Consider the following 23,219-nt stretch of genomic DNA (forward strand, 5'->3'; position numbering starts at 1 on the left):
CCAAAAATGAACCACGCTTGAACCTTCCGAAAAAATATTTCATATGATAGCCGGCTTATGCCGAAACAAAATTCATACAAATATATCTGGGTCTTTTTCTCATTCGTTTTGTTTTGTTATTGTTGGTGACAAAATTTTCTATAGAAAAAAAAATTTGACAACATTTTATATAGAAATAAGATTTTGACATAATTTTCTATAGAAATAAAACTTTGAAAACATTTTCTATAGAAATAAATCTTTGAAAACATTTTCTATAGAAATAAAATTTTGACAAAATTTTCTATAAAAATAAAATGTTGACAAAATTTTCTATAGAATTAAAATTTTGAAAACATTTTCTATAGAATTAAAATTTTGACAAAATTTTCTATGAAAACAAAATTTTGGCAAAAATTTCAATAGAATTAAAATTTTGACAAAATTTTCTATAGCATTAAAATTTCGACAAAATTTTCTATAGAAGTAAAATTTTGACAAAATTTACTAAAGCAATAAAATTTTGACAAAATTTTCAATAGAAAAAAAAAATTGACAAAATTTACTAAAGTTATAAAATTTTGGCAAAATTTTCTAAAGCTATAAAATTTTGACAAAATTTACTAAAGCTATAAAATTTTGACAAAATTTTCTAAAGCAATAAAATTTAGACAACATTTTCTATAGAAATAAAATTTTGACAAAATTTTCTATAGAAATAAAATTTTTGATAAAATTTTCTATGGAAATAAAATTTTGATAAAATTTTCTATGGAAATAAAATTTTGACGAAATTTACTAAAGCAAAAACATTTTCTATGGAAATAAAATTTTGACAAAATTTTCTATAGAAATAAAATTTTGGCAAAATTTCCTAAAGAAATAAAATTTTGACAAAATCTTCTATAGAAAAAAAATTATGACAAAATTTACTAAAGCAATACAATTTTGACAAAATTTACTAAAGCAATAAAATTTTGACCAAATTTACTAAAGCAATAAAATTTTGACAGAATTTACTAAAGCAATTAAATTAAGACAACATTTTCTATAGAAATAAAATTTTGACAACATTTTCTATAAAAATAAAATTTTGATAAAATTTTCTATGGAAATAAAATGTTGATAAAATTTTCTATGGAAATAAAATTTTGACGAAATTTACTAAAGCAAAAACATTTTCTATAGAAATAAAATTTTGCCAAAATTTTCTATAGAAATAAAATTTTGACAAAATTTTCTAAAGAAATAAAATTTTGACAAAATTTTCTATAGAAATAAAATTTTGACAAAATTTACTAAAACAATAAAATTTTGAAAAAAAAATCCTAAAGCAATAAAGTTTTGACAAAATTTTCTATACAAATAAAATTGTTAGAACATTTTATATGGTAATACAATTTTAACAAAATTTTACTTCATAGAAAAATTCTGCTTCAATAAAAAAAGTTTTGAGAAAGTTATCAATTGAAAATTTTATTTCAATTGAAACACAGATCATTCTCATCTCGTATGTTGAAGGAAAAATGTATGCAAATCACATTTTCTAGAACATGAACACAATTATTTTTATATATTTTTCGAGAAAAAAAAGATTTCAATCTAAAATCTTCCACAGAAACAAAAGAGGCCTCTTGCAATACCATTTTCCCATTTGTCTTCCATGACCTAAAAACTTGTTCATATATGTATATCTTCACATCCTTTAATATCCGACTGTTTGCTTCTGTATTTGTATTCACATGAGTGTGTAAGTATTTGCCGACAGTTTTCCAAATATTGTTGACAATTGGTTAAGTCGTCTCTTTGTATTGCCGGCTGTCGTCTCTGGGCATTGTCTGTTTGTCATTGTATTTTGGCTATTGGACTGGCAAACCATACAAAGTCCACACTACGCTACTATAGATGGCATATTTCAAAAGCTCAAAATCAATTTAGGAAGAAAAGGAGTAGACAGAAGAAGAAGAAAATAGACGAAATTAAATTAAACCCTCATAGTCGATTTGTTTGTTCACTTAATCCCTTGAAGCAATGCACACAGAAAATGCTTTTGTTCAATATTTAAATACACTCCGATTCCAATTGTACTTTGAAGAGATTTACTAGAAGATATTGCATAGCTTCTTGGCAGAGTACAATCCATTTTTGTCCAATTACAAGAGGATTTATCTCATTTTAGTATTGTCAAACTGTTCCCCTATGTTAGTTTGACTATACTAGAATGAGATGAATCCTTTTTGGAATTGGATGAAAATGCTTTGTGCTCTGCTAAGGAGCTATGATAATTTTCCTTGCGAAACTGCTATGTCACAGGATTTTGGGGACATGTAATGATGATTATATTTCTCTGTGTTAAGAAATTTAAGATTTAGCTTTTTTATTTATTTATTGGAGTTGGCGTCCGTTATTTATAGAATAGTGCAAAAGTTAACGTAGCACTCCTATTCTTTAATGTGAAGAAGAATTGGTTGGACATTTTGATGTTAGACCTATAATGTTTAGGCAATTTTGTCAAAATTTTATCTCGATACAAAATTTTGTCAAAATTTTATTTTATATAGATATTTTTTTCAAAATTTTATATCTATATAAACATTTGTCAACATTTTATTTCTATAGAAAATTTTGTTAAAAAAATAAACTTCAATAAAAAATTTCTTCAAAATTTTATCTCTATACAAAATTTTGTCGAAATTTTATCTCTATACAAACTTTTGTAAAAATTTTATTTCTAAAGAAAATTTTGTTAAAATTTTATCTCTATTCAAAATTTTATTTCTATAGAAAATTTTGTCAAAATTTTATCTCTATACAAAATTTCGTCAAAATTTTATCTCTATACAAAATTTCGTCAAAATTTTATCTCTATATAAAATTTTGTCGAAATTTTATTTGTATATAAAATTTTGTCAGAATATTACTTGTATAGAAGAGTTTGCTAAAATTTTATCTCTATAGCAAATTTAGTCGAAAATTTTTCTCTATAGAATATTTTATCAAAACTTTATCCCTTTAGAAAATTTTGTCACAATTTTATCTCTATAGATTTTTTTTTTCAAAATGTTATCTCTACAGAAAATTTGGTAGAAATTTTGTTTCTGCAGAAAATTTCGTAGAAAATTTTAGCAAAATTTTATATCTATACATAAAATTTTGTCAAAATTTTATTTCTATAGAAAATTTTGTCTAAATTTTATATCTATAGAAACTTTTGTCTAAATTTTATATCTATAGAAAATTTTGTCCAAATGTTATCTCTACAGAAAATTTTGTCAAAATTTTATCTCTATAGAAAATTTTATCAAAATTTTATTTATATAGAAGATTTTACCAAAATACTATCTCTATAGAAAATTTCGTCGAAAATTTATCTCTATCGATAATTTCGTCGAAAATGTATCTTTATAGATAATTTTGTCAAAATTTTTTGTCTAAATTTTATATCTATAGAAACTTTTGTCAAAATGTTATCTCTACAGAAAATTTTGTCAAAATTTTATCTCTATAGAAAATTTTGTCAAAATTTTATCTCTATAGAAAATTTTATCAAAATTTTATTTGTATAGAAGATTTTGCCAAAATATTATCTCTATAGAAAATTTCGTCGAATATTTATCTCTATCGATAATTTCGTCGAAAATGTATCTTTATAGATAGTTTTGTCAAAATTTTATCTGTATAGAAAATTTTGTCAAAATTTTATCTCTATAGAAAATTTTGTCAAAATTTTATTTCTATAGAAAATTTTGTCAAAATTTTATCTCTAATAGAAAATTTTGTCAAAATTTTATCTCTATAGAAAATTTTGTCAAAATTTTATTTCTATAGAAAATTTTGTCAAAAATGTATCTCTATAGTTAATTTTGTAAAAATTTTATCTCTATACAAAATTTTGTCAAAATTTCAATTATCTAGATATTTTTTACATTTGTCAACATTTTATTTCTATAGAAAATTTTGTTAAAAAAATAAACTTCAATAAAAAATTTCTTCAAAATTTTATCTCTATACAAAATTTTGTCGAAATTTTATCTCTATACAAACTTTTGTAAAAATTTTATTTCTAAAGAAAATTTTGTTAAAATTTTATCTCTATTCAAAATTTTATTTCTATAGAAAATTTTGTCAAAATTTTATCTCTATACAAAATTTCGTCAAAATTTTATCTCTATACAAAATTTCGTCAAAATTTTATCTCTATATAAAATTTTGTCGAAATTTTATTTGTATATAAAATTTTGTCAGAATATTACTTGTATAGAAGAGTTTGCTAAAATTTTATCTCTATAGCAAATTTAGTCGAAAATTTTTCTCTATAGAATATTTTATCAAAACTTTATCCCTTTAGAAAATTTTGTCACAATTTTATCTCTATAGATTTTTTTTTTCAAAATGTTATCTCTACAGAAAATTTGGTAGAAATTTTGTTTCTGCAGAAAATTTCGTAGAAAATTTTAGCAAAATTTTATATCTATACACAAAATTTTGTCAAAATTTTATTTCTATAGAAAATTTTGTCTAAATTTTATATCTATAGAAACTTTTGTCTAAATTTTATATCTATAGAAAATTTTGTCCAAATGTTATCTCTACAGAAAATTTTGTCAAAATTTTATCTCTATAGAAAATTTTATCAAAATTTTATTTATATAGAAGATTTTACCAAAATACTATCTCTATAGAAAATTTCGTCGAAAATTTATCTCTATCGATAATTTCGTCGAAAATGTATCTTTATAGATAATTTTGTCAAAATTTTTTGTCTAAATTTTATATCTATAGAAACTTTTGTCAAAATGTTATCTCTACAGAAAATTTTGTCAAAATTTTATCTCTATAGAAAATTTTGTCAAAATTTTATCTCTATAGAAAATTTTATCAAAATTTTATTTGTATAGAAGATTTTGCCAAAATATTATCTCTATAGAAAATTTCGTCGAAAATTTATCTCTATCGATAATTTCGTCGAAAATGTATCTTTATAGATAGTTTTGTCAAAATTTTATCTGTATAGAAAATTTTGTCAAAATTTTATCTCTATAGAAAATTTTGTCAAAATTTTATTTCTATAGAAAATTTTGTCAAAATTTTATCTCTAATAGAAAATTTTGTCAAAATTTTATCTCTATAGAAAATTTTGTCAAAATTTTATTTCTATAGAAAATTTTGTCAAAAATGTATCTCTATAGTTAATTTTGTAAAAATTTTATCTCTATACAAAATTTTGTCAAAATTTCAATTATCTAGATATTTTTTTCAAAATTTTATATCCCTAGAAACATTTGTCAAAATTTTATTTATTTTGTCAAAATTTTTTCTCTATAGAAAATTTTGTCAAAATGTTATCTCTATACACAATTTGGTCAAAATTTTATCTCTATAGAAAATGTTGTCAAAATTTTATCTCTATAGAAAATTTTGTCAAAATTTTATATCTATAGAAAATTTTGTCAAAATTTTATCCCTATACAAAATTTTGTCAATTTTTTTTCTATAGAAAATTTTGTCAAAATGTTATCTCTATAGAAAATTTTGTCAAAATTTTATCTCTATAGAAAATTTCGTCGAAAATTTATCTCTATAGATAATTTTGTCAAAATTGTATCTCTATACAAAATTTTGTCAAAATTTTAATTCTATAGATATTTTTTTCAAAATTTTATATCTATAGAAACATTTGTCAAAATTTTATTTATTTTGTCAAAATTTTATCTCTATACACAATATTGTCAAAATTTTATCTCTATAGAAAATGTTGTCAAAATTTTATCTTTATAGAAAATTTTATCTCTATACAAAATTCTGTCAAAATTTTATCTCTATAGAAAATTTCGTCGAAAATTTATCTCTGCAGAAAATTTCGTCGAAAATTTATCTCTACAGAAAATTTTGTCAAAAATTTATCTCTATAGAAAAATTTGTTAAAATTTTATCTCTATAAAAAATTTTGTCAAAATTTTATCTCTATCGAAAATTTTGTCAAAATTTTATCTCTATAGAAAATTTTGTCAAAATTGTATCTCTATAAAAATTTTGTCAAAATGTTATCTCTATACAAAATTTTATCTCTATACAAAATATTGTCAATTTTTTTTTGGTATAGAAAATTTTGTCAAAATTTTATCTATGTACAAAATTCTTTCAAAATTTTATCTCTATAGAAAATTTGTCAAAATGTTATCTCTATAGAAAATTTTGTCTCTATAGAAACTTTTGTCAAAATTTTATCTCTATAGAAAATTTTGTCAACATTTTATCTCTATCGAAAATTTTGTTAAAAAATTAACTTCAATAAAAAATTTGTCAAAATTTTATTTGTATAGAAGATTTTGTCAAAATTTGATCTCTATAGAATATATTGTCACAATTTTATCTCTATACAAAATGTTGTCAAAATTTTATTTCTATAGAAAATTTTGTCAAAATTTTATCTCTATACAAAATTCTGTAAAAATTTTATTTCTATAGAAAATTTTATTTATATAGAAGATTTGGCCAAAATTTTATCTCCATATAAAATTTTTTCGAAGTGTTATTTCTATAGAAAATTTTGTCAAAATTTTATCTCTATAAAAAATTTTTTCTAAATTTTATCTCTATACAAAATTTCGTCAAGATTTTATCTCTATAGAAAATGTGGTCAAAATTTTATTTGTATAAAAGATTTTATCAAAATCTTATCTCTATAGAAAATTTTGTCAAAATTTTATCTCTATCGAATTTTTTTTTCAAAAAAAGGAAAATTTTTGTCTCTATACAAAAATTCGTCGAAATTTTATCGTTATGGAAATACTAGTCGATATTTTATCCCTACAGAAAATCTCGTCGAAAATTTATTTCTATAGCAAATTTTGGCGAAATTTTTAATCTATAGAAAATTGCATCGGAATTTTATCTCTGTAAAAAATTTCATTGAAATTTTGTCTCCAGAGATATTTTCCTAGAATTTTTTCTATATAAAAAATTTCCTCAAAATTTTATCCCTATAGAAAATTTCGTTAAAATTTTATCTCTGTAGAAAATTTCGTTAGGTTTTATCTCCATAGAAAATTTAGTCGAATTTTTGCCTCTATAAAAAAATTCGTCGAAATTTTATCCCTATAGAAAATCTCGTCAAAATTTTGTCTCTATCTCTATAAAAACTTAAATTCTATTCCATTTGTACTTTTTCACAAAATTTCCTCCAATTTTCATATTGATTTTATATTTTGATTTTATGTGCCAATTTCAAGGTTGAAAAATCCCAAAAAGACATTTACCTACAACATATGTTTGTGCTATATTTCATTCATTGGAAATATCTATGAAGAACAAAAAAAAAAAAGCACAGTGATGGTGACCTTGTGTCCTTAGAACATAAATGCATATATAGATGAATGGAGCAACCAGAAATCATTTTAGGCTTTTATGTCTTTTGAATATGTAATTTGGGCAAGGTTATGGGAAAAAACCTATTTATGGTCGACCATCACATTTAGAATTTTTGTGTTCTCATATGCATTCGTGTATGTGTTAGTGTGATGTGGTGTTGGAAAGTCATATTTTCTGGAAAACAGAGATTCTAGTGGTTAAAGCCCAAAATGGATGAATATTTGCAGAGAGCCAAACGAATGGCAGCAAATATTGAAGCAGGTTTTCACATTTTTCAAATATTTTATGATTTGCATTTTATGGTTTTTTCATCAAAAACAAAGAGTACACACAATCTAAAATGAGTGGAGAATGTACTTGGCAAGAGACACTGGGAGAAAATTTTAGGTATTTGAAGCAAATTTAAGGAAAATATAATCTCTTGCAAAATGAATGAAAAAATGGGTAAAGAAAATTTTAGACATCTCAATTTATTCTAATCTAATTCAATTTAAAGAAATCTAATTCAATTTAGCTTATATCAACCTAATTTAATAAATTTTTTGTTTGGATTTTTTATTGAAAATATTTTCGATTTGACAAAATATTTTTCATATCCCTTCCATTTTTATTTTTTGTATATTCCATCATGATTCCTTCATATGCCAAAATCGTTTTTGTTTTTGGTTTTTTGGATACCTCAAATATGACTGAATGACTACTTACCTCCAATTCTTGGCAAGGCTCAATAACTTGCAGAGACATCACATCCAATTTATTGCCAGAAATATTCAAATAACGTAGATGTTTAAACGGATTTAACAAACCAACGGGCAATATATTCATATCGGCAATCGAAAGATGTGTCAGGTGTGGCAAAAGCTATAAAAATTGAAAGAAAATGTGAGTAAAAATAGCACAAGAAACGAAAATAAAAGATCAATAACCATAAAGAAGTGAAAATGTTGAGTAATCTAATAATAATAATAATATTGTTATTGTAGTCAAGACATGAAAGAGAATAACACGGCAGGTATTGTTGTAAGGTTAAAAAGGAGGATTTGTTTGGTGTTTCCCTTAATCGGTGTGATATTTGCAACAAACTGGAATAATAAGACATTGGAAAATAGGTGTACATTTCGATGCCCAAAGAATGTGTTCAATGCCATATTTGTTTTTAAAATAAATTACATTATTTTTTATTTAAATATTGTAATATTTCTTATAATTTTGCCTAAATATTCGGTATTAATTAATATGGAGCTTAAACTTATGCTACATTTTGTGCCCCGTAAATCTTTACTCCTAGACCAAAGCAATAACTTGGAAATATATATATATTTTTTTTAAATATAACAAATTGCAAATCATCTGATAATATATATACGAGTAAGTAATGTCCCAAATTTCTTTAAACTTCTATAACAACCCTAGACTTAAAATTTAAATCGGTTAATGCCCTAAAACAGAGCACAAAGTTAATCAAAAAGAAGTATATACGGCCGTTAGTTCGGTCAGGCCGAATCTTATGTACCCTCCCCCATGGCTTGCCTGGAAACATGAACTAAAGACTGTCATCCGCAATCGAATTGCTTGGGTTGCGGTAACACTGGTCGATGGCAAGGTATCCTAAAACTTCTTAACACCTTCTTCTCAATTGTAAGTTAGTCCATACGGGGTATATCTGTGGTCACAACCCTTAAGAGCCTAACTCGAGTTAGGACACAATTGAGTTATTAGCACCATCGTATTCAGCGTATCTAAATCTATTTGCTCTAAATTTTTCATTTTTGTATCTCTTCTAGGAATTTGTAGCAAAGTTCTCCACAAAACACCTTCTCCTGATTTTCAGTAAAGATTCAAAACTTTAAACTCCTGTACTGAACATATTGAAAAACAGACTTAGGCTGTTATGGGTTGTGACCACAAATATTAAACAAAAATAAAAAAGGCCGATTAAAGACGTATATAATTCAGTTTGACAAAATTTTCTATAGAAATAAAATTTTAACAAAATTTTATATAGAAATAAAATGGTGACAAAATTTTCTATAATAATAAAATCTTAACAAAATTTTCTATAGAAATAAAATTTTGGTAGATTATTTTTGGGGATCGCCTATATATAACTATAGACCGATATGGAATAATTTTGGCATGGTTGTTAGCGGCCATATACTAGCGCAATGCACCAAATTTCAACCGGATCGGATGAATGTGTACTCCTCCAAGAGCTCCGGAGGTCACATCTGGGGATTGGTTTAAATGGGGGCTACATATAATTATGGACCGATATGGACCAATTCCTGCAAGGTTGGTAGAAACCATTTACCAAATTTTAGCCGGCTCGGATGAAATTTGCTTCTCTTAGAGGCTCCGCAAGCCAAATCTGGGGATCGGTTTATATGGGGGCTACATATAATTATGGACCGATACGGACCAATTCCTGCATGATTGGTAGAGACCATATACTAACACCACGTACCAAATTTCAACCGAATCGGATGAATTGTGCTCATCCATGAGGCTCCGGAGGTCAAATCTCGGCATCGGTTTATATGGGGGCTATATATAATTATGAACCGATGGGGACCAATTTTTGCATTGTTGTTACAGACCATATACTAACACCATGTACCAAAGTTCAGACGGATCGGATCAAAATTGCTTCTCTTAGGTTAGGTTAGGTTATGTGGCAGCCCGATGTATCAGGCTCACTTAGACTATTCAGTCCATTGTGATACCACAGTGGTGAACTTCTCTCTTATCACTGAGTGCTGCCCGATTCCATGTTAAACTCAATGACAAGGGACCTCCTTTTTATAGCCGAGTCCGAACGGCGTTCCACATTCTAGTGAAACCACTTAGAGAAGCTTTGAAACCCTCAGAAATGTCACCAGCATTACTGAGGTGGGATAATCCACCGCTGAAAAACTTTTTGGTGTTCGGTCGTAGCAGGAATCGAACCCACGACCTTGTGTATGCAAGGCGGGCATGCTAACCATTGCACCACGGTGCTTCTCTTAGAGGCTCCGCAAGCCAAATTTAGGCCGTTTATATGGGGGCTATACGTAAAAGTGGACCGATATGGCCCATTTGCAATACCATCCGACCTACATCAATAACAACTACTTGTGCCAAGTTTCAAGTCGATAGCTTGTTTCGTTCGGAAGTTAGCGTGATTTCAACAGACGGACGGACGGACGGACATGCTTAGATCGACTCAGAATTTCACCACGACCCAGAATATATATACTTTTTGGGGTCTTACAGCAATATTTCGATGTGTCACAAACGGAATGACAAAGTTAATATACACCCATCGTATGGTGGAAGGTATAGCAAGTAAGGAAAGTCTAAAGACGGCCCGTCTATACTTGTATGTTATACCCTGCACCACTTCAAATTTGTATTTATGATTTATCAGTCGATAGATATGTATCAGAAGTATAGGAAACTTGGATTCATCTTTACAAGTTTTCGACTTAGCAGTGGCGTTTTTTTACAAGAAAAATATGGGTATTTTGGCCAATTTTGCCGAAATCAGAAAAACATATAAATGGGAGCTATATCTAAATCTGAACCGAGTTCAACCAAATTTGGTATGCAAAGCTACAATGTTAATTCTACTCCCTGTGCAAAATGTCAACACCATCGGGGTAAAAAATTGGCCACTGTGGTCATATGAGTGTAAATCGGGCGAAAACTATATATGGGAGCTATATCTAAATCTGAACCGATTTCTTCCAAAATAGGATTCTATTTCGACCACAAACAGAAAAGTGTGCCAAATTTGAAGTCGACTGAACTACACAGACGAACACCACGTACAAAATTTCAACCGGATTGGAAGAAATTTGCATTTCCAAAAGGCTCCGAAAATCGAATCTGGGTTTGGGTTTATATGGGGGCTATACCTAAAAGTGGTCCGGTATGACACATTTGCAAAACCATCCGACCTAAACTCAAAAAAAGAAATATTGTCGTGAGGCCAAAGATTTCTGCTCCTTAAAATACGAATGCGAATTTTGCTTAGCAAAGAAGACACATTTCTCTGATATAAAGTTTTGTTCCTTGTTCAAAATTCGAGACGAGTTTTAGCTGGGAAATTTAAGTAGTTATACCCTTCACCTCTACTGTGGTACAGGGTATAATAAGTTTGTGCATTTGTATGTAACGCCAAGAAGGAGTAATCATAGACCAACCTTTTAGTATACGGATCGGCTTAGAATTAAATTCTGAGTCGATTTAGCGATGTCCGTCTGTCTGTCTGTCCGTCTGTCTGTCTGTTGATGTATTTTTGTGTGCAAAGTACAGCTCGCAGTTTTAGTCCGATTGTCTTAAAATTTGATATAGGGGCCTGTTTCGGCTCAAAGACGATCCCTAGTGATTTTGGAAAAAATCGGTTGAGATTTAGATATAGCTGCCATATATATTTTTCACCGATCTGGTACACGTACATCCGAATATTTTGTGAGTCTCGACAAACTTGCAAAATAACAGCCAAATCGGTTCAGATTTAGATATAGCTCCCATATATAGCTTTCGCCCGATTTACACTTATTTGCCGACAGAGGCCAATTTTTTGCTCCGATTTAGTTGAAATTTTGCATAGGGAGTAGAATTAGCATTGTAACTATGCGTGTCAAATTTGGTTGAAATCGGTTCAGATTTGGATATATCTCCCATATATAGCTTTCTCCCGATTTGCACTCATATGACCACAGAGGCCAATTTTTAACTCCGGTTTAGTTGAAATTTTGCACAGGGAGTAGAATTAGCATTGTAGCTATGCGTGCCAAATTTGGTTGAAATCGGTTCAGATTTAGATATATCTCCCATATATAGCTTTCGCCCGATTTACACTCATATGACCACAGAGGCCAATTTTTAATTCCGATTTAGTTGAAATTTTGCACAGAGAGTAGAATTAGCATTGTTGCTACGAGTGCCAAATTTGGTTGAAATCGGTTCAGATTTAGATATGTTTTTCTGATTTCGACAAAAATGGTCCAAATACCAACATTTTCGTTGTAAAATCGCCACTGCTTGGTCGAAAAGTTGTCAAAATGACTCTAATTTTCCTAAACTTCTAATACACATAAATCGAGCGATAAATCATAAGTAAACTTTTGCGAAGTTTCCTTGAAATTGCTCCAGATTTAAACGTTTCACATATTTCTTTACTAATATTGTGTCCCACCCTAGTGCATTAGCCGACTTAAATTTTGAGTCTATAGATTTTGTAGAAGTCTATCAAATTCTGTCTAGATCGAGTAATATTTAAATGTATGTATTTGGGACAAACCTTTATATATAGCCCCCAAAACATTTGACCGATGTGTTATGGTATCGAAAATTTAGATCTACAAAGTGGTGCAGGGTATAATATAGTCGGCCCCGCCCGACTTTAGACTTTCCTTGTTTTTAATGGACTTTGATAGCATACGAAGAAAAACAAGTATATACAGCACTAAGTTCGGCCGGGCCGAATCTTAAATACCCACTACCATGAACCAAATATTAGGGTTTCCTTTGAAACTTCAGGAGGGCTTGATGACTTGAGGACACTTCCCGACGATCAATTTAGAGATTTCACCTATGAGGACTATATGATATTCTGGATTTATAAGAACCATTTTTGTTTGAGTTTTAGAGGAATCATTAACATCTCTTGTAAGTGTGCAAGAAATTATAAAATAACGTCTTGATTTGAAATCTTAAATATGTAGAAGTACAATCTGGAAATTTTACATTGAGTTTTAAGCAATTTTCATGATCAATGCTCCTTCTACACCCTCAAGAAGTGAATTCGGTCTATATGGAGGCATTACCAAATGGACCTGTAAAAACTGAATCCCATACACGTTTTCGTGAACCTAAAATACCAGAATATTTACAATTTCAGGCGAATCAGATAAAAACTACGGTTTCTAGAAACCCAAGGAGTTAAATCGGGAGATCGTTCTTATGGGGTCTATACTAAAATATGGACCGATACTTTCCGTTTTCGGCACACCTCTTTATGACCCGAAAATACCTCTAGATTTTCAATTTCAGGCAAATAGGATAAAAACTTCGGATTCTAGAAGCCCAAGAAGTAAAATCGGGAAATCGGTCTATATGGGGGCTATACTAAAATATGGACCGATACTCACCATTTTCGGCACACCTCTTTATGGTCCTAAAATACCTCTAGATTTCCCATTTCAGACAAATTGGATAAAAACTACGGTTTCTATAAGCCCAAGACCCCAAATCGGGAGATCGGTCTATATGGGGGCTATACCATAATATGGACCGATACTCACAATTTTTGGCACACGTATTTGTGGTCCTACAATACCTCTAGATTTCCAATTTCAGGTAAATTGAATAAAAACTGCGGTTTCTATAAGCCCAAGAAATAAAATCGGGAGATCGGTCTATATGGGGGCTATACCAAAATATGGACCGATACTCACAATTTTTGGCACACATATTTGTGGTCCTACAATACCTCTAGATTTCCAATTTCGGATAAATTGAATAAAAACTGCGGTTTCTATAAGCCCAAGAAGTAAAATCGGGAGATCGGTCTATATGGGGGCTATACCAAAATATGGACCGATACTCACAATTTTTGGCACACGTATTTGTGGTCCTACAATACCTCTAGATTTCCAATTTCAGGTAAATTGAATAAAAACTGCGTTTTCTATAAGCCCAAGAAGTAAAATCGGGAGATCGGTCTATATGGGGGCTATACCAAAATATGGACCGATACTCACAATTTTTGGCACACGTATTTGTGGTCCTACAATACCTCTAGATTTCAAATTTCAGGTAAATTGAATAAAAACTGCGGTTTCTATAAGCCCAAGAAGTAAAATCGGGAGATCGGTCTATATGGGGGCTATACTAAAACGTGGACCGATACTCACCATTTTTGGCACATCTCTTTATGGTCATAAAATACCTCCAGATTTCAAATTTCAGGCAAATTGGATAAAAACTACGATTTCTATAAGCCCAAGACCCCAAATCGGGAGGTCGGTTTATATGGGGACTATATCAAAACCTGGACCGATATAGCCCATCTTCGAACTTGACCTGCCTGCAGACAAAAGACGAGCTTGTGCAAAATTTCAGCACGATTGCTTCATTATTGAAGTCTGTAGCGTGATTACAACAGACAGACAGACAGACAGACAGACAGACGGACAGACGGACATCGTTATATCGTCTTAGAATTTCTCCCTGATCAAGAATATATATACTTTATATAGTCGGAAATCGATATTTCGATGCGTTACAAACGGAATGACAAACTTATTATACCCCCGTCACCATTCTATGGTGGTGGGTATAAAAATGTCGATAAATTTTCTGTAGAAATAAGATTTTGACAAAATTTTTCTCTTGAAATAAAATTTTGGCAAAATCTTCTATTAAAATAAAGTTGCGACAACATTTCCTATAGAGAATACAATTTTGACAAAGTTTTCTATGGAAATAAAATTTTGACAAAATTTTCTATAGAAATAAAATTTTGACATAATTTTCTACTGAAATTACATTTTGACAAAATTTTCTATATTTTTTGACAAAAGTTTCTATATGAATTTTGACAAAATTTTCTATATAAATAAAATTTTGAAAAAATTTTCTATAGAAATAAAATTATTTTTATTAGATTTTTTTTTTCAAACTTTTATGTCTATAAAAAATTTTGTCACAATTTTATTTCTATAGAAAATTGTGCGTAAATTTTATTTTTATAGCATTTTGACAAGTTTCTAAAAAAATAAAATTTAGACACAATTTTCTATAGAAATAAAATTTTGACAAAATTTTTTATAGACATAAAAGTTTGAAAAAAAATCTAATAAAAACAATTTTATTTCTATAGAAAATTTTTTCAAAATTTTATGTATATAAAAATTTTGTCAAAATGTAATTTCTGTAGAAAATTATGTCAAAATTTTATTTTTATAGAAAATTTTTTAAAAATTTTATTTCTATAAAAAATTTTGTCAAAATTTAATTTTTATAGAAAATTTTGTCAGAATTTTATTTCTATAGAAAATTTTGTCAAAATTTTATTTCTATAGAAAATTTTGTCGAAATTTTATTTCTATAGAAAATTTTGTCAAAATTTTATTTCTATAGAAAATTTTGTCAAAATTTTATTTCTATAGAAATATTTTGTCAAAATTTTATTTCAAACTTTTATGTCTCTAGAAAATTGTGCCTAAATTTTATTTTTATAGAAACTTGTCAAAATACTATGTCTATAGAAAATGTTGTCGAAATTTTATATCTACAGAAAATTTTTTCAAAAATTTTTTTTGAGAAAATTTTTATAGAAAATTTTGTCAGAATTTTATTTCTGTAGAAAATTTTGTCAAAATGTTATTTCTATAGAAAATTTTGTCAAAATTTTATTTCTATAGAAAAATTTTGTCAAAATTTTATTTCAAACTTTTATGTCTATAGAAAATTGTGCCTAAATTTTATTTTTATAGAAACTTGTCAAACTGCTATTTCTATAGAAAATTTTGTCAAAATTTTATTTCTATATAAAATTTTGTCAAAATTTTATTTCTATAGTAAATTTTGTCAAAATTTTATTTCTATAGAGAATTTTTCAAATTTTTATTTCTATAGAACATTTTTTCAAAATTTTATTTATATAGAAAATTTTGTCATAATTTTATTTCTATAGAAAATTTTTTCAAAATTTTATTTCTATAGAAAATTTTTTCAAAATTTTATTTCTATAGAAATTTTATATTAATTGCTCGTCTTGAAGTTGGGGACAATTCATATCAGCCACCCTGTATATACTTGTTCTTAAGTATGATTGCAACCAACTGAAAATCCCGATCTCTAGTAGGTCATTGCAATCTTTTTCCACTGTTTTTTGTGTTTTCCTGCTTGCACCACATTTCCGCACACTGTGCAGCTCTAGTGTCGCCATTCAAATGGGCCATCACAAGGTCTTCATGCCCAGGCATATTCACGATGAAGTTGTCGATAAATAATTATGAAATATTACAGCAAATCAATTTATGCTTGTTATCAATGCAATACAAAAAAAAATGACAAGAAACCATGAGACCCAAGTCTTTCCACAACGGGCGAAAGGTTCCAGGGTAGTGAGAACGCCCACATTTCCTACCTCCATGACTAAGGATAAGGAAAAATTTTGTCTGTCTACTAATTAAGGAAATTACAAAACGTGACACAAGTAAATCTTTTGTTCTACAGTTCCGGTAGAAGGTGACTTCTAGCATCGTAAATGAAATTCTCCGCTGTAGGTGGACTCGCATGCGTTGAATTTATGGCCAGCCTCCTGATGCCAGGAGGCTGTTACATACACGTTTAAGTTTTTTTTATTGCGTTCGGCTTGAACATAAATGTATTTGTTCATCTTTTGTTCCAAACAATTCTGGAAGTAACGCAAAATGTAATATTGCAAAAAAGATATGAAGAGAAATAATAAGAAAAGAAAAAACAACAACAACAAACGGCTAAGGCACATACATCTCATGGAGTGGAAATAATGTCATGTTGGAAAAAGTTACCAAGAGGACATAAAATGACATGACGTTTTGAGTGAAAAGGAGTACAGGAGACGTACGACTTGCCTAATGATGGTTTAGTATATGTGAGTGCAGTCATGAAGAATGGATGCGCGTATTTTATTATTAAGTTTTCCCAAACGTTGGGTCCCATCTGAGTATACCACACATGAAAACGCAATGCAATGTAGATCAAAGAGACTTATTTTACGATAATAAAATAATTATTGGTATTTAAAACAAATTTTAATTATTTTTTTAAAAAAGTAATTGAAGACATTAAATATTATTTTTAGAATGGTCCGATTTCACTCAATAGAAGCCATTTAACTAATAACTTGTTAGCAACTCAAATGAAGTTTCCGTATGCCTTTCTGAAAGAAGACCGTTTTTTTTTCATAAACCTCTATTGAAGCGAACAATTCAAAAAAAAAAAAAAATAAAAATGTTCGCCATGGACGTAAGCAGATGGCAATCACTTGAAAGTTCCACACAATAGGATGAATTCTTAAGAACCTCTCCAGATCTGATTTTTAACTGACTTGTGTTGCCTCCACTACTGGAAAAAGCTGGCCGCTTTATGGCAATTACTGCCTTCAGACATTTTAAAGGAAATGTGGCTAAAATAAATCTTTCATATAAAATTTTGAATTTTTAGAGGATTTTCATTAAAATTTTGATTTTTTGAAGGTGGTCAGGAATTGAGATCCTGTTCGCTGTGGAACGCACATTTAAGAAGATATGGTCAAAATAAATTTTTCGTATAAAAATTTGACATATTCGAGGATTTTTTTGAAATTTTGATTTTTTTGAAGGTGGTTACGAATTATGGTCCTTTTCGCTCTAGAACGCACATTTAAGGAGATATGAGCAAAATAACTTTTCTTATAAAAAGTTTTACATTTTCAACGATTTTCAACAAAATTTTAATTATTTGGAGGTGTTCACTAATTGAAGTTATTTTTAATCTAGGACGCATATTTTTAGGGATATATGGTAAAAATAAGTTTTTCATACAAAAATTACGATTTTTCAAGGATCACAAATTCACGAATTAGCCAACTTTTCGCCTAAGGGCGCATATTTAAGGAGATATGTCAAAAAAAAATTTTTTTTCATATAAAAATTTAAAATTTTCGAGGGTTTTCATTGGAATTTTGATTAAATATAAATAGTGATAATTGGCTGTGAAGAAGCTGGAGCCAAGTCTACATGAACTTAAGCTTAATCCTACTCTACTTTCTAGCGGGAATTTGACTCTGTACCATTGGACTTTCTCACTTCCTTGCAAATTACCAAAATGATCAATTGTTTTTTGGTGGAATTAAATAAGAACAAGTATATACGGCCGTAAGTTCGGCCAGGCCGAAGCTTATGTACCCTCCACCATGGATTGCGTAGAAACTTCTACTGATGACTGTCCTCCACAATCGAATTACTTGGGTTGAGGTAACACTTGCCGATGGCAAGGTATCTTAAAACTTCCTAACACCGTAATATATACCACACAGTCCATATGTGGTACATATTAAACTAAAAAAGGCCGATTATTTAAATACGTATATAATTAAGTTTAAAGTTTCTATAGAAATAAAATTTAGACAAAATACAATTTTGACAACATTTTCTATAGAAGTAAAATTTGGAAAAAAAATTTCTACAGAAGTAAAATTTTCTATAGAAATAAAATTTTGACAAAATTTTCTATAGAAATAAAAATTTGACAAAATTTTCTATAGAAATAAAATTTTGACAAAATTTTCTATAGAAATAAAATTTTGACAAAATTTTCTATAGAAATAAAATTTTGACAAAATTTTCTATAGAAATAAAATTTGGACAAATTTTTCTATAGAAATAAAATTTGGACAAATTTTTCTATAGAAATAACATTTTGACAATGTTTTCTATAAAAATAAAATTTTGGTAGATTATTTTTGGCTCGAGTGGCAACCATTATTATGAACCGATATGGACCAATTTTTGTGTGATTGGGGATCGGCTATATATAACTATAGACCGATATGGATCAATTATGGCATGGTTATAAGCGGCCTTATACTAACACCATATTCCAAATTTCAACCGGATCGGATGAATTTAGCTCCTCCAAGAGGCTCCGGAGGACAAATCTGGGCATCGATTTATATGTGGGCTATATATAATTATGGACCGATATGGACCAATTCTTGCATGGTTGTTAGAGACAATGTACTAACACCACGTACCAAATTTCAATCGGATCGGATGAAATTTGCTTCTCTTAGAGCAGTCGCAAGCCAAATTTGGGGGTCCGTTTATATGGACCGATATGGACCAATTTTTGCATGGTTGTTAGAGACCATATACTAACACGATGTACCAAATGTCAATCGGATCGGATGAAATTTGCTTCTCTTACAGCAATCGCAAGCCAAATTTGGGGGTCCGTTTATATGGGGGCTATACGTAAAAGTGGACCGATATGGACCAATTTTTGCATGGTTGTTAGAGACCATATACTAACACAATGTACCAAATTTCAGCCGGATTGGATGAAATTTGCTTCTCTTAGAGCAATCGCAAGCCAAATTTGGGGGTCCGTTTATACGGGGGCTATACGTAAAAGTGGACCGATATGAACCAATTTTTGCTTCTTTTAGAGCAATCGCAAGCCGAATTTGGGGGTCCGTTTATATGGGGGCTATACGTATAAGTGGACCGATATGGACCAATTTTTTTCATGGTTGTTAGAGACTATATACTAACACGATGTACCAAATTTCAACCGGATCGGATGAAATTTGCTTCTTTTAGAGCAATCGCAAGCCAAATTTGGGGGTCCGTTTATATGGGGGCTATACGTAAAAGTGGACCGATATGGCCCATTTGCAATACCATCCGACCTACATCAATAACAACTACTTGTGCCAAGTTTCAAGTCGATAGCTTGATTCGTTCGGAAATTAGCGTGATTTCAACAGACGGACGGACGGACGGACGGACATGCTCAGATCGACTCAGAATTTCACCACGTATATACTTTATGGGTTCTTAGAGCAATATTTCGATGTGTTACAAACGGAATGACAAAGTTAATATACCCCCATCCTATGGTGGAGGGTATAAAAACAATATAAAAAGATTTACGGCCATTTTCATATAGCTCCGTTAAACTTTAACTGCGAGTTAACATGAAAGAAAATTGCAAATATCTTCTCTCCAGTTAACTTGAAAGACTAGAGTAATACGGCTCGCTTCGCCGCGCTTCCCTTCCTTAACTTAGTCAACCATATCCTTGGATGTGAAAACAAATTCGAAAAGACTTGACTTTCAGGGGAAGTCTGGCACAAAAACTGAAGTGCTGATTAATCAATCCATGGTTTCCACACACGTATCGTACATTTTCGAAAAATCGTACTACTTGCTTTTTCGTTTATATACAGAAATAGGATGGTTATGCGTATGTAAAACGGACCGGCTTAACAAATGTCGGGTTGGGGGTGTTCCTTGTCAAGCAATTTTTATACCCACCACCATAGAATGGTGACGGGGGTATAATAAGTTTGTCATTCCGTTTGTAACGCATCGAAATATCGATTTCCGACTATATAAAGTATATATATTCTTGATCAGGGAGAAATTCTAAGACGATATAACGATGTCCGTCTGTCCGTCTGTCTGTCTGTCTGTCTGTCTGTCTGTCTGTTGTAATCACGCTACAGACTTCAATAATGAAGCAATCGTGCTGAAATTTTGCACAAGCTCGTCTTTTGTCTGCAGGCAGGTCAAGTTCGAAGATGGGCTATATCGGTCCAGGTTTTGATATAGTCCCCATATAAACCGACCTCCCGATTTGGGGTCTTGGGCTTATAGAAATCGTAGTTTTTATCCAATTTGCCTGAAATTTGAAATCTGGAGGTATTTTATGACCATAAAGAGATGTGCCAAAAATGGTGAGTATCGGTCCACGTTTTAGTATAGCCCCCATATAGACCGATCTCCCGATTTTACTTCTTGGGCTTATAGAAACCGCAGTTTTTATTCAATTTACCTGAAATTTGAAATCTAGAGGTATTGTAGGACCACAAATACGTGTGCCAAAAATTGTGAGTATCGGTCCATATTTTGGTATAGCCCCCATATAGACCGATCTCCCGATTTTACTTCTTGGGCTTATAGAAAACGCAGTTTTTATTCAATTTACCTGAAATTGGAAATCTAGAGGTATTGTAGGACCACAAATACGTGTGCCAAAAATTGTGAGTATCGGTCCATATTTTGGTATAGCCCCCATATAGACCGATCTCCCGATTTTACTTCTTGGGCTTATAGAAACCGCAGTTTTTATTCAATTTATCCGAAATTGGAAATCTAGAGGTATTGTAGGACCACAAATATGTGTGCCAAAAATTGTGAGTATCGGTCCATATTTTGGTATAGCCCCCATATAGACCGATCTCCCGATTTTATTTCTTGGGCTTATAGAAACCGCAGTTTTTATTCAATTTACCTGAAATTGGAAATCTAGAGGTATTGTAGGACCACAAATACGTGTGCCAAAAATTGTGAGTATCGGTCCATATTATGGTATAGCCCCCATATAGACCGATCTCCCGATTTGGGGTCTTGGGCTTATAGAAACCGTAGTTTTTATCCAATTTGTCTGAAATGGGAAATCTAGAGGTATTTTAGGACCATAAAGAGGTGTGCCGAAAATGGTGAGTATCGGTCCATATTTTAGTATAGCCCCCATATAGACCGATTTCCCGATTTTACTTCTTGGGCTTCTAGAATCCGAAGTTTTTATCCTATTTGCCTGAAATTGAAAATCTAGAGGTATTTTCGGGTCATAAAGAGGTGTGCCGAAAACGGAAAGTATCGGTCCATATTTTAGTATAGACCCCATAAGAACGATCTCCCGATTTAACTCCTTGGGTTTCTAGAAACCGTAGTTTTTATCTGATTCGCCTGAAATTGTAAATATTCTGGTATTTTAGGTTCACGAAAACGTGTATGGGATTCAGTTTTTACAGGTCCATTTGGTAATGCCTCCATATAGACCGAATTCACTTCTTGAGGGTGTAGAAGGCGCACTGATCATGAAAATTGCTTGAAACTCAATGTAAAATTTCCCGATTTTACTTCTACAGATTTAAGATTTCAAATCAAGACGTTATTTTATAATTTTCTTGCACACTTTCAAGAGATGTTAATGATTTCTCTAAAACTCAAACAAAAATGATTCCTATAAATCCAGAATCTGATATAGTCCTCATAGGTGAAATCTTTAAATTTATCTTCGGGAAGTGTCCTCAAGCCCTCCTGAAATTTCATAGGAAACCCTAATATTTGGTTCATGGTGGTGGGTATTTAAGATTCGGCCCGGCCGAACTTAGTGCTGTATATACTTGTTTGTTTTTTAATTGTTCTCCCAATTTCAAGTAAATCGGAGAAGGTTCGATTTTGCTCTTTCTGTAAACTTTCCTTCAAGTTTCATGGTGTGGGGCAAGGAGAAGGTTCCCGTTCAAATACCAAGAAAATCGAGTACACCATATTGATTTCATAACCTTCCCCTACGGCCTTAGTACATTACAAGTAAACTGGAGAATTCCAGTGTTTTTTCCGATTTTAGAGGAGGTCTCCCTCCCCGACCCAATCTCATCTCGAACAATCACAAGCAAATTATAATCCCAATTTTTGTGATATTCAGACCGAATATCACAAAATGAGATATCCATTATAATAATATAACCTACCCCACATCCACATTGGAAACGTTTAATTCTTTGCCGGTGTGTAGTTTAGGAGAAAGAAGGTCTCCCTGTGCCTTTTTATTTTTTCCCGAGCAAATATTAAAACATCATATGCCTCATACAAATTTCATAATCTTTCCCAAGTTCTCCGTAAATTTCAGTAAGCCGACAAATTGTAGTTTTTTAACCGTACTTTAAAACAAGTATATACAGCACTAAGTTCGGCCGGGCCGAATCTTAAATACCCACCACCATGATCCAAATATTAGGGTTTCCTTTGAAATTTCAGGAGGGCTTGAGGACTTGAGGGCACTTTCCGAAGATAAATTTAAAGATTTCACCTATGAGGACTACATCAGATTCTGGATTTATAAGAACCATTTTTGTTTGAGTTTTAGAGGAATCATTAACATCTCTTGTAAGTGTGCAAGAAAATTATAAATCAAGACGTTATTGTTTTGAAATCTTAAATCTGTAAAAGTAAAATCTGGAAATTTACATTGAGTTTCAAGCAATTTTCATGATCAGTGCGCCTTCTACACCCTCAAGAAGTGAAGTCGGTCTATATGGAGGCATTACCAAATGGACC

General features: G+C 30.3%; 1 protein-coding gene across 1 annotated transcript in view; it reads right to left on the reverse strand.

The window, feature by feature from the left end:
- rdo (leucine-rich repeat domain-containing protein reduced ocelli) overlaps positions 1–23,219 on the reverse strand; it is a 400,748-nt gene that overhangs the window by 41,263 nt on the left and 336,266 nt on the right. The window contains exon 10 of the mRNA XM_075297349.1: positions 8,056–8,211. Coding sequence (XP_075153464.1) covers positions 8,056–8,211 — 156 coding nt within the window. The remainder of the gene's footprint in view (positions 1–8,055; positions 8,212–23,219) is intronic.

The sequence above is a fragment of the Haematobia irritans genome, chromosome 2, assembly GCF_050003625.1.
Source record: "Haematobia irritans isolate KBUSLIRL chromosome 2, ASM5000362v1, whole genome shotgun sequence".
NCBI lineage: Eukaryota > Metazoa > Arthropoda > Insecta > Diptera > Muscidae > Haematobia > Haematobia irritans.